General features: G+C 41.8%; 1 protein-coding gene across 2 annotated transcripts in view; it reads right to left on the bottom strand.

Moving 5' to 3' along the window:
- The window catches only part of LOC311226242 (protein max-like), a 29,858-nt gene extending 21,156 nt beyond the window's left edge, over positions 1 to 8,702 (bottom strand). For both annotated transcript variants that reach the window (XM_084311639.1, XM_084311640.1), the window contains exons 1-2: positions 8,520 to 8,702; positions 1,747 to 1,866 (exon numbers count right to left, since the gene is read on the bottom strand). In XM_084311639.1, the coding sequence (XP_084167765.1) occupies positions 1,747 to 1,866; positions 8,520 to 8,555 (156 nt within the window). In that variant the 5' untranslated portion in view covers positions 8,556 to 8,702. The remainder of the gene's footprint in view (positions 1 to 1,746; positions 1,867 to 8,519) is intronic.
- Positions 8,703 to 15,648: the final 6,946 nt, after the last annotated feature.

The raw sequence follows: 15,648 nt of genomic DNA, 5'->3' as shown, positions 1-15,648 counted from the left end.
ATAGATTTGTAGAGAGTAGTTCTATAGTATAACTAATTATAAGCATGTTAAGACTTTATTTTAGCAATGGGAGTGGGTTTCTTCATTGGGCACTTATCCTCATCATTAGGGCACAAGTATATTGTAAAGCATTTGTAGAGCTTTTAAACATAGACTATCAAACTAATTTCCACCTCAAATTAGATTATAATGAGTCACTGGAAAAGGCTGCCATGCATATTTTGTGTTTAATAAATTAGGTCCATTGTGCGCAACATAAATCAGTAGGGCTGACCTTCGTTTTTTTTTGGAATTCAAAGCTTCGGGGGCCGAGATTCGATTTTAATTCGAAGCTTCGAAGAAAAGAAAAAAAAAGAAAAAATTATATAATTTTATTTTTTTTATGTTGTGGGACTTGTACAGCACTTTGTTCAACTTTGTCAGTGCTGTAAAGTTTAAACCTTTTTAAATCTTAGACAAACTAAACACTTTGCTTCCATGAAATATTGTACGTCATTTGAGGCTTTATAAAAGCAGCACAATGAACACAAATCTGTCAGTGCCGAGTCCGACCTCATCTTAAATAACAAACAGCATTGCTTGTTGTAATTAACAAAGAGAGGCAAAGTTGATTTTGCAAAAAAAAAAATATATATATATATATATATATATTTTTTTTTTTACATAATCGAATTTTATTTTCATATTCGAAGCCCATGCCCATAGAAACGAAGCTTCGAAGTATTTAAGACAGCCCTATAAATCAGTATTGTTTTTTTTGGGCTAAGGGCCCATTCAATTTCCCTGGCTTGTGTGAGGATGTCGACAAGGAAAGCTCTGCCCCTTGGATGACTACTCTGGAAAGGCGGCTGAACAGAGATTGAATATTATTCGCCCAAAAAACTGAGCGAGGAGTGATTGGCTGCTAGCTGCAAACATTTCCCTGAGTGAGGACAGTGATTGGCAACCACATGCAAACATTTCGCAGAACGAGGATAGTGATTGGCTGCCACCTGCAGAGAGTTAATTGATGCTTCACTGACCCCAGAGCTTCAGTAGCGCATGGCTACAATTCATTCATTCATTTTACTGTCGTACACTTTTACTATTATGTAGACTACCGGTATTCTGTTTTGTGTTTTTGTGTTTACATGTGATGTATTGTATATTGTATACATGCACTTTTATTATGTTCTTGTGTGATGTACCGCACATTTTATTGCCATCTGATATATTGCAAATGTTATTGCTGTCATCTTGGCCAGGTCTCCCTTGCAAAAGAGATCTTGTATCTCAATGGGACTTCCTGGTTAAATAAAGGTTAAATAAAATAAAGGGGCACTTCACTAAAAAAAAACACAGATTTATTTTGCACATAATTTCACATATCCCAAGGCTCTAAACTGTTTCACACACATTCATTTAGTTTGCCAGTTACTGAGAGTGAATGAGTATGAATATAATTTGAATATGGCCACCAGTGATCATCAGATGATGACACTGAATCCTTGTGTTGTGTTAGTTACAGCTCAATTAAATTATGTAGATGAAAAAATAGCAATCCCTATCGCAATCTTTATCCCTATTTTTCCCCACAGCACAGTGTCCTAGATTAGAGCCACGTAAGCCAGGTTACCCTTTAATAGCAAAAGAGGGGACACAGGCAGGTCTAATAACTGCTTGAGTAACAACTTCATGTAATGTATCATGTGTCTACGTGTCCTCCGTGGAGGATGAGTGAAAAGGTAGAAAATTCGTTATACTTACACTTACGCTGACCTTCTCCCCCTGTAACGCAGGGACAGAGTCTCGTAAACTGTGAAAGCTGTCTTTAATGTGGTCCCTGCGTTTGCGCTCCAGTGCATTGTGATGTGCTCGCTTGTCTGCCTGCAAACAAAAGATCATGATATTACCCCCATTAGACTCTGGTTAAAGTGCCTATCTGGATTCCGTGAGGCTATCTATTGGGTGTGTTGTATGTAAACACATTGCCCCTGCTTACCCTTGCTATTTCACTGTGATTTCTAAAATCATAAACGTCACTTCATACATGCTGGTGTGACCGGATGACAGAGCTCGGTATGAAGAATATACTTTTTGCAAATTTCAGAACACAATGTTACAAAATACTGGAGGTTATGTAGGATTACTCAGTTGCCAGATACAGTTCCCATCTCTAAAAATGGCCATTAACTTCCAGTGGTATTCATATGCATCAGTTGCTATGGCTGCAATAAGACATCCAAAAGGACCAATATCCAAGTCAAATTGGTCTAACTGCAGGGCTCTACGCTAACCTTTTTCCCAAGGAGCACATGTGCTCCTAAATGAAAATATTTAGGAGCACAGTGAAAATATTTCAAGTAACAGAGTTTTTTTTCTTTTTTCAAAAATAAATGTATATTTGTACTGCGCGTGCATGTGCAAACGGGACACACATCTGTGCAATAGCACATACCACCAAAGTCACTGGCCCACTGCGTGTGTGTGTGTGTATCTGCGTGTGCAAAAGTAACAGTCACTTAACTTTAGCTTTTGCCCCTTTTATGCATACAATGCCTATGTTTTGGCTAGTGTTGCTCTTCTAGAAAAATAATCCTTTCAGGGTTGCCTATTGAAATACTGTACACCTCCAGTACAGAAACATTGTTTATGAGTTTGCGTGTCAGGTAGAGTAGACTAGACCATTGATTGACAGTCGATTCTGCCAATTACGTCACACCGCTTGCACTCCGGCCGTCCGGCGCTGCAGCTGGACCCTATTGCCCACCTCTGCTGTTGATAACGCTAGCCAAGTTAGCTGTACACACATACACAGTGGGCCAGTTACTTTGGTGTAGGGGTGTAACTAGGGGTGGACGGTATAAACGGTATACACTGTATTAATTTGCTCTACGGTATGGATTTTGACTATACCGTGTAACCGGTAGAGCAGCTCTAAAATAGCAATGACGTCATGTAACCACAGCGCGACTATTTCAATCGCATTTGCCCCTAAAAATAGATCGAATTAGTCATAGATAATAGATATGTGCAAACTGGAAAAAGTTTTTTAGGAGGCTTCGCGCAGTGGGCGTGTCAACACGCAATTGTCATTTCATAATAAACACATATCACCGCGGCGCACAGCAAGTTTCAATTTCAGTTCCTGGCATTTTTAACCAGTGGAGAAAGGTAAGATATTTCCCTATCGTTTTTCTTATATGAATTATTCTACGTTAATAAAACATACCTGGTGATCAACTACAGTTTGCTGTAAACATTACGATGTGTGTAGTGTTATGATAACAACGGCTGCAGCGGGAGGACGGCTGCAGCAGTGGATTTGCGAATACAGCGGGGCTGGATGCTGGATTTTGCTAGAAGCATATGTAGCTGCAGAGCCGCAGAGCCAGGGGCTCTTTCAGGTCTGGTCACAGGCCCGTCAAACAGCGCCCCCCCACCCAACGGCTGAATTGCCAATGGCTGAATTGGAGTATTGCACTGTGCAATACTCCAATTCAGCCGTTGGGTGGGGGGGGGGGGCGCTGTTGAGCGGGCCTGTGACCAGACCTGAAAGAGCCCCTGGCTCTACGGCTACATATGCTTCTAGCAAAATCCAGCATCCAGCCCCGCTGTTTGCAATGGGAGCAGGAGTCTCGACTCGGGACTTATTTTATTTGGAATATAATGACTTTATACGCAAAAGTAGCCTAGTTTTAAGTTAAAATATTATAAATCTACATGCCTTGAGGATGTCATTCTTTATATAGCCTGCCTATCAGGCAAAACAATTATTCTAACAGAAACACTGATACCGTGATATATACCGTTACAGTCTATGCTTCAAATTATACCGTGATATAAATTTTAGACCATACCGTCCACCCCTAGGTGTAACAATGCATCACAATGCATCGATCCTAAGGGGACAATTCAACTGCATCGATTTGAAAATGTTAGAATCGATTATCGCAATTTGTGTACACAGTGTTGCTATTCTCATGTCAGTTACAGCCAACACAACGACACTACACAACTACTGCATCAACGCTATGATTAACAAAGCAAGGCATTGGTTTTGTTGCATTAACGTTATATTACTATTGCTATCGATAAATCTAGGTGTTCTCAAATCTATTGCTATTGGTAAGACTAGAATATTACATTAACTTAATGTTACTTGTGTCTCGGAAAACGCTCGCATATCGCAATGGCGGACTTTCAGGAACTAAAAGAGAAAATGAGAGCTTCTGATTTTTTCTTGAAACCAGTCACGTCACTCTACTGTGATTGGACCGTTGGCTTGAGCGCAATGTGGGACTTTTGGTAATAGTTTTTGAACGATTACCAGCGGAGAAAAAAGCACGATTGAGGCTGTAATCTTCACTCGCACACCGTGCGAGTAATTGATTTTTCCGTTTCGCACACATATTTCTAGGGGCATATGCGAGCAATATGGTCGCACTGTAGAGCCCTGAACTGCCACTTTCTATGAAATCTGGGACCCATATTTATCTCATATTGGACCTGCGTTATCCGCCACTGTACTTGGTTGGTTTCCACACTACTCCTAGCCTCCCTGTAGGTCACTACTGTCCCGTGTGTCTGTGCTGTATGCCTGTATGTCGCTGCAGAGGATGTTTTAGGTCGCTTTCACACCAGAGCTGTTTGGTCCGGACTATCGGACCAGAATTCGATTGTCCGCTTTTTTGGGTTTGTGTGAATGCGCAGTCGAACTCTGGTGCGGACCAAACACGCAAACTCTGGTCCGCCAAAAAAACATAGGTTTCGGTTCGCTTCATCGGACCAAACGCGGACCAAATATAGTAAGTCACCTGATAAACTGTGCATCTTGGGTAGAAGGAAGAAAAAAACACTGCGGCTTATTATTATTATTACCGCGGCGCGTGGCATTCACTGCAAAACAAGCACACTGTAAACATGTCTCGTGGACAGACTTGGGCGAATGATGAAGTGAAAGCCCTGATCGACATATGGGCAGAAGACCAAATAAATAGAGATGTTCCGATACCATTTTTTCCTTTCCGATCCCAGTCTGTAAGCTAGTAAGCAGATAGAACATTCGAATGTTGTGATTTTCTATGCAAAATAAATATTCAACATTCTCTTTTGAGACTCCGCCTCAGACTCTTATCCTTTGGCACTTGGAACTTGCTGTACTTTGCTTGCAGGTCTGCAGCCATTATTGCTAGATTACGAATAGCACCAACTTTAGGCACGGTAACGTTATCAAGCTAAGCTAGCTGAGCTAGCTCGTCTTCCCCGCAAGGTTTTCATATTGACATTTGATAACGTTAGTCAGCTAACGCTAGTCAGTAGCTACTTAACTTAAATACGATTCACCGTGGGTGCATTATTGTTGATAGACTGACAGTAAAGAGAGAAAGGACAGGCGATCATCTGATTTGATGTAACGGGCGGATGTTGTTCCAACTATCTAGCTTTTCAGCTAATGCTATCATAACACACATCCCGTCCGAGCTCCCCGTCACACCGCACTGTCGGGGACAATGGAATTTAAGAAAGTGTATCTGCTGTTAAAATGACAAACAGCATCACACTTTAAAACACGTTCATTTTATAATCCTCACTCTCCGCAGGACTCGGCAGGAGATAAATTACGTCATGGGATCGGAGGCTACAATTCACGTGTATCGGCCGATACCGATACCAGCATTTTAGGCAGTATCGGCGGCATTTCCGATACTGGTATCGGTACAACTCTAGAAATAAAACAGCTGCTTGTGGGCACTCACAAAAACAACGAGGTGTACAAGTTGTTTAGCGAGAGGATGGCGGTAATGGGTTATAATCAGGGGAGGAAACTAACTTTTTGGCTTACCAGCCAACTGGCGAGTATCTGATTTTTTTTACCAGCCAAACAGATTACACCTCTGTGATTTAAATGTGTCCTTAGTAACTTATACTCGATGGTTGTACTAGGGTTGGATGCAGTTCCCCGTTGGTCAGTCTGTCTGTTTTCCATATTCTGCTGTGTTTAACGTTATCTGTTTGCGAGTGCTCCTGATGGCTAGCCTAGTAGTACCGCGGGACTTTTATTATTATATGTCCGCGGGTTGGCCAGTACTGCGCAAAAGTTTATTAAACATTATATGTCCGCGGGTGGTCTTGTGCAGTGCTCTCGTGGCACTGTCAACTAAAGCGAACACTCAGAAGACGTGCACCGTTTGCCAGTGCAGTGATTGCAGAATGTTTTATTTTTTTGTATACTCGCCAGACTGGCGAGTGGTCTTCATGAATCACTCGCCAAACGTAAAAAATACTCGCATTTGGCGAGTAAAGTGGCCTAATTTCCTCCCCTGGTTATAATCGAACGATGGATCAATGCCACGTCTCTGCTACTATCACGCTTCTTGCGCCGTTTGTGTTTTCGCGGATTTCACTTCCTGAAGGGGAGGGATTTCCACTCTCCATTGTGTCCAATAGACGAGCGCCCTTTTCGACCGCGTGACATTGTTCAGAAAGTTTGGTGCGCTTGACAAATTGCAATGTGAATGCAGACGAACCAAATGACGAATGCAACAATGTTGCAACTTCACCACCAGAACCGCACAGAGTCCACCAAAACTATATGTGAAAGCGCCCGTAGTCTATTTTAGCCAACATGATGCTGTCATTGGACGGGAGTCGACCCCTTAAATATCACTCTTGCTATACATATTTATTTAACTTGTGAAGCTGTGTCAGAGCCGTTTCCGTGATGTCTGTATGTCTCTGTTAATGTATATATATATATAAAAGAAAACATTAAACATATTTGTAAAAAAAAAAAAAAATTAACTGCAAAACCCTGTTATTTGAATTACCACCCGGTCCTTTTTTAATCATTATTTACAAATTACAGAAAAACTCAACATTTACACGTCCAAAATGAATCTAAAACTAGTGTTGATCCGTCATGTCAGTCTTTAAATCAAGAGCTCAGCCAATCAATTAGAGGAAAATTTTCCACAATCCAGTAAAATAAACACAATCAATGTTGGTAGTGCTACAGCAGCTCTTCACAGCAATAAATGCTGGATACAAAGCTGCAGAGAAGAGCCACTGAAAATCCACTCAAAAGATCCATCTCAAGACTACCCACTTGTGTATTGTATTGCTTCATCACTGACCTAAAATAGTCTAGTCTTGATGGAGGTATAGTCCTCTGATCTAAGGAACATTATATTTAGGCCTATATATGCTCAAGTTTACTGAGCCAAACGAATAACAATGGCATAACATACACACTAGTATTACTTAACAACACAGATGTATACAAATGCTGGATTATTGGAATTACACAAGGACAATAATGGCCTACTGGAGTATGTCACAGCTAAGATCCAATGGTGGTGGTGAGTGGGGATCCAGCTTAAATCATATGGGGGAGGGGAATCTCTGTGAAATATCCCACCAGATCAAGGATCCTGACCTTATTTTACACAACCAAATCGAACAAGGAACCTAATGTTAATTGATGTACTGGAATGTAGATTTGGATCAAATATAATGCTTGCTAAATAGTCATAATAAATAGATAATATCTCAATGTTTCTCATTAAACACAGCTCAAAATGGTTCTTAGTACAGCATTTTAAGTGTAGACAGCCTACATGATTGCAAAGATATAGAGTAGACTAGGGTGACACACAACACACAAACATGGTGGGTCCTATGAGGCTAACAGACAAACACGATGAGCACATAACCCTGGATTTGCTGCTTCCATTTTCGTTACAAGACAATGAAAACAGTAAGAGTGTTGTATATGTCTAACTGGTTGGTATGTTTGTATAAAACAAGAGACTGGTTTTATGTCAAATAAAAAAAATCTCAAGAAAATCGACATTTTGCCCAGTTAGTCTTCTAAACACATGACGCGCGGAGGCCGGATATACCTTGCATGCAGGAGAACAAGCTCGCTGCATATTTATGATTGTCGCAGAGATACATTTGGCTTAATAATTATATATCGGGCAAACTCAGATGTTACAATGCGAAGTGTTAACTTAGCTGCTTAGTATTTCACCCGTTCGTGTAACGTTATAGGTTAAACTGGGGACTAATGTATTTTATAATCAAGCATGATCGGGACTTTTTTTTTATCCCGAATTGGTCAAATGGACCAAGCTCGGATAATAGCGTTATTATAATGTTAGCTATAACTCTGATTAACTTATCAATCAAGGTTTGACTGTAACTAAAGAGAAGCGAAACAAAGCGGCCATTGCTCTTCTTCTGTACGACTTTCATTAGCGAGCAGACTGAGAATCCGACAAACATGTTGGTCCGCCAGCTCTAACTGTGCGCGTAAGTGAAGCTAACGTTAGCAGCTAGCAAACCTACCCACCTAGCAAGAGATACCAGCGTTAGCTTAGCTAGCCAGCGTAGATGCTAGCTAGGCGGATAGAAAATGTGAAAACCCGTTTGCGTTACTGTGTGTTATACTAGCTAACGTTAGCTACCGTTGAGTGGTTACGTTAACGTTGGTCATTTCTAGAGGCAGCTAACGTTAAATAAACAACACAACTCACATCACTGTCGACTTCGATATCATCGTTGTCGCTCATTATTCGGCGAAGGGTACGATAAAATAAAACTAGCAGCTGTCAAAAGAAAGCGCAGCAACTACTAGAAGCCAATAATAAAATCTTAACGATAGCACGAAAAACCAGCTCCTACAGGGACATGACGATCAACGGATTCTCTACACGTGATTCGCCTACACATGGACGGGGAAAACATACACAGCGCAGGCGCGATTAAAAATGCTTTGTGGGTAATGGTGTGCTTTAAACAACGCGACTCTGTTTGCACGCGGCGCTTCTTTTGATATGTAAACTACATTCCCCATAACAGGCTCCGTGTTTGGACGCTCCCCACAGAGCTTCTTCACTGTTGTTCACGTCTCCTCTCCTGCAAGTTGAAAACATTCCCCCTGTATTTTAACCGCCTCGGGTTCTTCTGTTGTATTATTTTGGGGAAACTTGTTATTTTCCAAAAAAAAACAAAAACAACAACACATGTAATACAATTTAATTATTTAGAATACATTAGTGGTGATAGATACCTACTTGGTTGTGGTGGTTAATTTGGCTGATAAGAGTAGCCTATACACACTGCACTTGCTGAATAGTTTGTCAGCATTGCGTGTGGTGAAGCATTCGCCATTAATTACCTTTGCTAATGTCTGATAGTTCAGAATGACCTGTGGTAATAATACACTGGTCAACGTGTTGGGCAACAACGGACTTGTGAAATCATGCAAGGCTTCTTCTGGCTTGTGAAACTGTTGCCCAAAAAAGTTTACCAGTGTATCACCCTTATACAGTATACAAATTACATTCATACATGATGACATTTATTATCTATAATGGAATTTTTAGACGGCTAGCCGACGACCAAATGTTTGGCGGGCAAGCGAGACACGAACTTGAAAGAGATCACATACTTAATGTCAAATCAAATTACACACAAACACACGTGCCTCTGTTTTGGGTTTCTTCATGGCAGAGAAACTGCATTTGCTGAACCAGTGAAGATGCAGCTGGCCATTGTGATACTCTCGTCCACAGCTATTGATTCTACTTTCATCTGTCTTTGTCCCATCTGTAATTTTTTGGTATGAGTATGAGTGTGGATTTTGAGTGTGCAATCATCATAGTATTATATTATGTCTGCCAGTAAACCCAGACTGCCATTTGATATTTGTAGTGGAAAAATAAACATTGACACAATTCAACTCAAAAGAGGATGCCCTAGACTAGAGGTAGTTCAAGTTCAAGTTTGTTTATTAATTGTCACAATACAATGCACATACTTTACGGTGAAAAAAGTAAGTAAAGAGGAATATACATATATACAATATACAATCTAATACAGGCCTAAGTACAATCTAAGTACAGTGAGTAAAAATTAGTAAACAGTGAGGTACAATGCAGAAAATGAGGTACAAAACTTTAAGGTAAGGTGCAAATGAGATATGAATGTAGTGCAAATCTCTTTAATAATAGATAAATATAATTTGTTAAAGTGAGTGTTAAGGTGAGTGTTTGTTTAAAAGTGAGTGTGTGCATGTGGATGTGTGTGTAATGAGTGTAGATGATGGGTTGTTACATAGAGTAGATAGGTTGTGTAACTGAGGGGTACAATTCCCTGACTGTATTAATAAGTATGGTATCATTAAACCACTACTGTCTTATGTACATTACTACTGGCCATACAGTACACAGGTATATGATATGAACACCTCCACAATGACACGGTTCCACAACAAATCTTGGTTAGAGTAATAATTATTATTATAGCAACGGTAGGTTACAGAATGATAACTATGAATTGCGCTTGTAAGGCGAAGAATGTGCGTGAGTAAGTCAAGAGCGTAAGTCCATTAGAATAGTACGCAGGAGATAATGAATACCACCTGTATCCTAGGAATTATATCTATGGTACACTAGTAGGGCAGCGGGAGATACTAGTAGGGTCCCTCCGGTTGTAGGCCAGCAGGGGGAGGAAATGTTCGAATGCAAACTCTGGATCAACGGGGAATCAATAAACTCCAGCTACGGGAGACGGTACATTACTCCCTTGATCGGCAGACGAAAGCAGCAGCTGTAATCCAAGTATGCGTGCAGCATAGGTGAAAGCCAGCCAGCCTCTCCTAGAGACGGGCTCGAGTGATGTTCCTCACGGGTAAATCCCACACAGTAGTGGGTGTAGACGATTCTCCTCCGCTCCAACAGCCACAGGACCAAAGCAATAATCCAGCTGGAAAGGGCTCTGCATTCACCGGTGTAGATTCTCCGGTGCGCGGTACTTCACATTAACTAGGTCGAACTTGACGTTATTCCACTAAGCTCTGACACTTTACTATCCTATTCGCACGCGGTTATAAGTGCTCTATTTAGATGCACGGTTGCTCACTTCACTTGGTCGTTGACTCGTGATGAAGGCTTTACGTTTGAGGGTAACGCGTTTCTAGGTTAACTCGTTTCGAGAGTAACTTGACTTTAGACTAAGTGCTGCTGTATCCACCTGCGACGTATTTATACGTACGGTGAATAATCTAGTACCAGCCTTATTCCTGTCTCGTATTCTTGCGCAGAACCGGGCATGTCCAGGCAAGCCTTGGCGGTGACTTTGAACTAGACCTTGGGGGTATGGCAGTGGCGCCTAGTGGATCGCTATCCAATAGGAGAACGAAATATTATGGTCTGTACTAGGTAAAAGGGATATTCCGTGTATATGTACAAAGAATACACAAGGGATATCAGACGATATACAAATACTATGCAATATATATCAAGTAATAAATATATATATTCGGTTTAATCTGATCCTTCGTAACAGGTTGACTAGTAACAGAAAGGTTGCTGGTTAAATCCCCGGAACTGATTGGAGGGTGTACTCCACCTGTGAGCTGGCAGCTGAAGGGTATCTTTTATTACATCTAGAGCCCACCATTGCTACAAAAGTGCATGTGACCAAAGCACTGAACCATAACTACTGTTCCTGGAGGATGGCCGCACTTCCAGGGACCATGTGCTCTGATCTTTCTTAATTAAGAAAGGCATATGTGTAGGAGTAATGTGTGTGGCCTATATCTAAAGATGTGGGGTATGTGGAAAAACAAAATCCAATGTCCTCATGTAATGTGGCCAATAGGGACTGTGCAGTAGACAGAGTGATAAGAGGACAGGTTTTTCAGTTTTGCAAAAAATAAGAAATGGCTACCCTAGACCGCACAACACGGATTATCTGTGTGTGCCTCCTGATGGTGGAGGAGAGCGAGGAGCGTCTGTCCGAGGAACAGATCGAGGAGCTCATCCAGACGGTCAAAAACGTCCTTCCCGGTGACTCCGAACAAGAAGAACAAGATCCAGCAGAAGCAGAGATGGACGAAGAAGCTAATGACCAGTCGTGACGAGGCACATGGAAAAAGATATGTATGTGAAAGCAACCAAATCCTTTCACACTTCTGACCCCATCTCCAGTTCTCTACCCTGCATAATTTGAGTCAGAATTTGGTTGATGCTTTTATTCAACGCCTTATGAGTAAAAAAAAATATATGAATTAAAGAAATAGCAGTGGGAATGGAACCCTAATTCAAGTTCAAGTTCTTTATTAGTCAAATACACAGCAATACAGGGGCATTGCAGGTAATACAATTTTACTCAGACTCAACAGTGCATAATTAAGAAACAACAATGAATACAAGAATGGTAACAATAAGTACAGTAGTAGTAGTAGTAATAGTTTTAGTGCCACGCTCTACTCATTGAGCTAGACGGGGAATCAAACCCCTTAAATGGATATTTCACTTTAGTAGAACTTGTCAAAAAGCAGTTTTACCTCGATCTAACGTCATCAGGTAGTGACGACTGCTGTCCCTGTCGTCTGCTGTCAACACCACCATTCCTCCCAGGTGTCGGACTCCTCGTTCACTTCCATTCATTTTGAGGACTAAATATAATACTTCTGAAGTATAAACAAACTATACAGCAAAATTAGTATATGTAATATATATACTGTATTTCTTTGTCAAAGTTCCCTTTTCTTTTTGTTGCTAATGTTGCCATTTTCACATTATCAGTAAAGGAACTATTTCTTGAGGTGTAGTTTGACCAACTATCAACTTTTCACAGAATGTTTTCTTCCAGGGCGGCAGGATAGTGCGGGTACTCGCCTACCACCGCAGAGGCCCGGGTTAAATTCCCGGGGAACGGTACCTCCAGCTCGCCCACGAACAATTGACAGTGTTCGCAGGTGGGAAGACGGTATAGGGTATGAGTGCTGGTTGTTGCAACAGCTACTCCTACTGGTTAATCGGGGAATCTGTTCAGCAGGGAGAGGATCTGGGTGAGATAGCGTGAAACTCCACACACGTTACACTCTCAGTGAAACTCCTAGCTGTCAGGTGGAAAGAAGCGGCTGGCGACTCCACATGTATCGGAGAAGGCATGGGGTAGTCTACACCCTTCCCAGGCCGACAGTAGGGCAGTGCAACGACCAGGGTGGGAATTGGCACAATAACTAAATTGGGGGATGGGAGAAAAGGCAAAAAGATATGTTGGTCATTGACAGAACATTGCTTCCCTTGTATTCTGTAGGGATGAAGCCGGCTGATGGGACGATGCACCTATGTCAATGTATGTAGCGCTCTATAAATGAAAACAAAGCAAGCATGAATAACTAAATCCAACAACGTTTCACTGATGTCTTCCACTGTTGATGCAGTATAGCCAACATAACAACCATCCAAAGCTAACCAATGTCTCTATTTGAAGTTGTGCCGTTAAGTGACTCATGGAAAATGTAATGTAATACAGTGCATTGCCCTAAGAGAGGAACACTGTTGCCACTATAATGGCTGCCAGAGAGATTTTGATAATATTGTGGAATTGTATGTTGTTTCGTGTGTAAACAGGATCCGAGTCAGAATAAGCCAACTGCTACTTGGATTTTCCATCATGGATTTACCATGGTAATGCATTAACTCCAGAATAGCTGAAACACAGAAGGCGGCGTGTATGACGCCTGTCTGGATGTCAGTGCTGGCCAAGGAAGTTGTCGAGCTCCATGGGGCAGTGGGTGCCACATATCATTGAGAAACGATAGATGGCTGGGAGCATAAATCCTGTACATAAACACACAGAAAAAGAACAGGACAATTACAAAGTCTGGTTGATAATCTCCTGTCAAGTCTCCCAAGAATTTGCAAGAAAGTAAAGAAAAAAGGCACTTCTCCCCCACACATTTGAGTCCAGACCCTCCACTAGTCCCCCACCATACACACACACACACACACACAAGACCCTGCATGTTGGCAGTGGAGAGTTCATTTTGTGATGTGAATATGGAGCAAGGACGGGTAGCATTATGTATTTCCTTGATAGTAAAGCAGAAATGCATTGTCATGTCCTAATTGGATAAGGACGAGTGATATGCAAATTCTCGGAGGCAGGGGAAACGTTTTCGACCGTATTCTATTGTATTTCAGTTAACAACTGCCACTTGGTTAAATCGGGGTCTAGTTCCACACGTGTTATGACAAGCATTGTTATTGATTCATTCATGACAGTTTATTGATGCTACCTGTGAACCATTATTCTAGTGACGATGATGGTGGTAGGTTGAGCTAACGTAGGCATACACATCACTGTGGTGAGAGTAGCTCTACAGATCATAACGCTAGTATGCAATACAGACCGCTGTTTTCAGTTGGACACAACCATAAGGGTAGTGTCAGACTACAATGTCCAGGCTTTTCTCCATTCGCAATTTTGCAGCCTATGATTAGAAGGCCAGATGGTGTCCCAGCTTCAGCAGCCCTCCCCCACTCACCTCCCTGGCTCTGTATTCCCTCCATAGGACCTTTAAACAGGATATTTGGCTCTCTCTGCAGCAGGTTTCCCGCCACCTACAAGCCATATGACATGCAACACCCAAACACACACAAGTTTACTTCGCTTGATTAGCAGACGTTACAAAAAGCCAAGACGACCGATCATTTGTGGTGTTGTTAAAACAATCACGCACAATATGGACTTTGATTAGTATGGTTGAGTTTTCTTGAAGATAATTAAATAGAAGCTTTGAAATCAATATCTAAATAGGCCATCTGGTGGATGCCTCTGAAAATATACACCAGAGAGGGTGCTTCTTGTACGTGTACGAGTCTAATGATAGCCCTGCCACGTTCAAGAGCTCCAGACTGTCGGCTGAAAATCCTTTTACAAAATAATTTGGTATTTAAGTTGGTGAATGAACAAGGCCTATGCTTGTTTAGTCCCTTCTATTCTATATGCTCCAAAGAACATTGTAGCCTACCCTATGGTCCTCCTCACCCCATTAATTAGTTTAGATTACTGGGTTGAATGCACTCAACCTGCATCTCTGCCGTGTCCATCTGTATGCATATATTCATAATTAACTATCTGCTACCACCGTCACCTTGACCAGTCCTGCCTCCCCTCTCCTCCAGAAGAAAAAAATAAATCCCCTGTTTGATTCCTGTCTCTTCAGCAGAAGGACAGACAGAGAAAGCCGCGTCTCAAACAGCCAGCGCAGCCTCTCTCATGGTAAAACCCCATTCAAAAGGGGGCATGTTTCCAGACAGCCTGTGGACACCACATGTCTCGTGGGCCGCCTGGCTGCATTCAGCCGACCTGCAGCAGGACGGGGCTCCAGCTCCACACGCCAGCTCTGTCCTCCTCAGGTGAGGTGTTGTGATCACCCAGCGAAGCACAGTTCCACAGTCACACGAAGCAGAGGGATTACTGCATATGTCAAGCCCCTGGAATGTAAATAAAATAAAGTAACATCAGCGCAAAATAAAGACCAAGTGGCATGTTGTAAATGTATTTTCAAGACTGAACCACTACATGGCCTGCAAGGCACAGTATGAATAGAACGGACACTGAACCACTACATGGCCTGCAAGGCACAGTATTAATAGAACGAACACTGAACCACGACATGGCCTGCAAGGCACAGTATGAATAGAACGAACACTGAACCACGACATGGCCTGCAGGACACAGTATGAAAATAACACTGAACCACTACATGGCCTGCAGGACACAGATTCAGATTATTTTATTGTCACAGATTAATTTTTTTTACATACATTCAGAAAAGTGTGAGATGCTTGTTTTTCCCGG

This window comes from Notolepis coatsorum (genome assembly GCF_963971535.1).
Source record: "Notolepis coatsorum genome assembly, chromosome: 3".
Taxonomy (NCBI): Eukaryota; Metazoa; Chordata; class Actinopteri; order Aulopiformes; family Paralepididae; genus Notolepis; species Notolepis coatsorum.
This window is presented reverse-complemented; position numbering and strand designations above follow the sequence as displayed.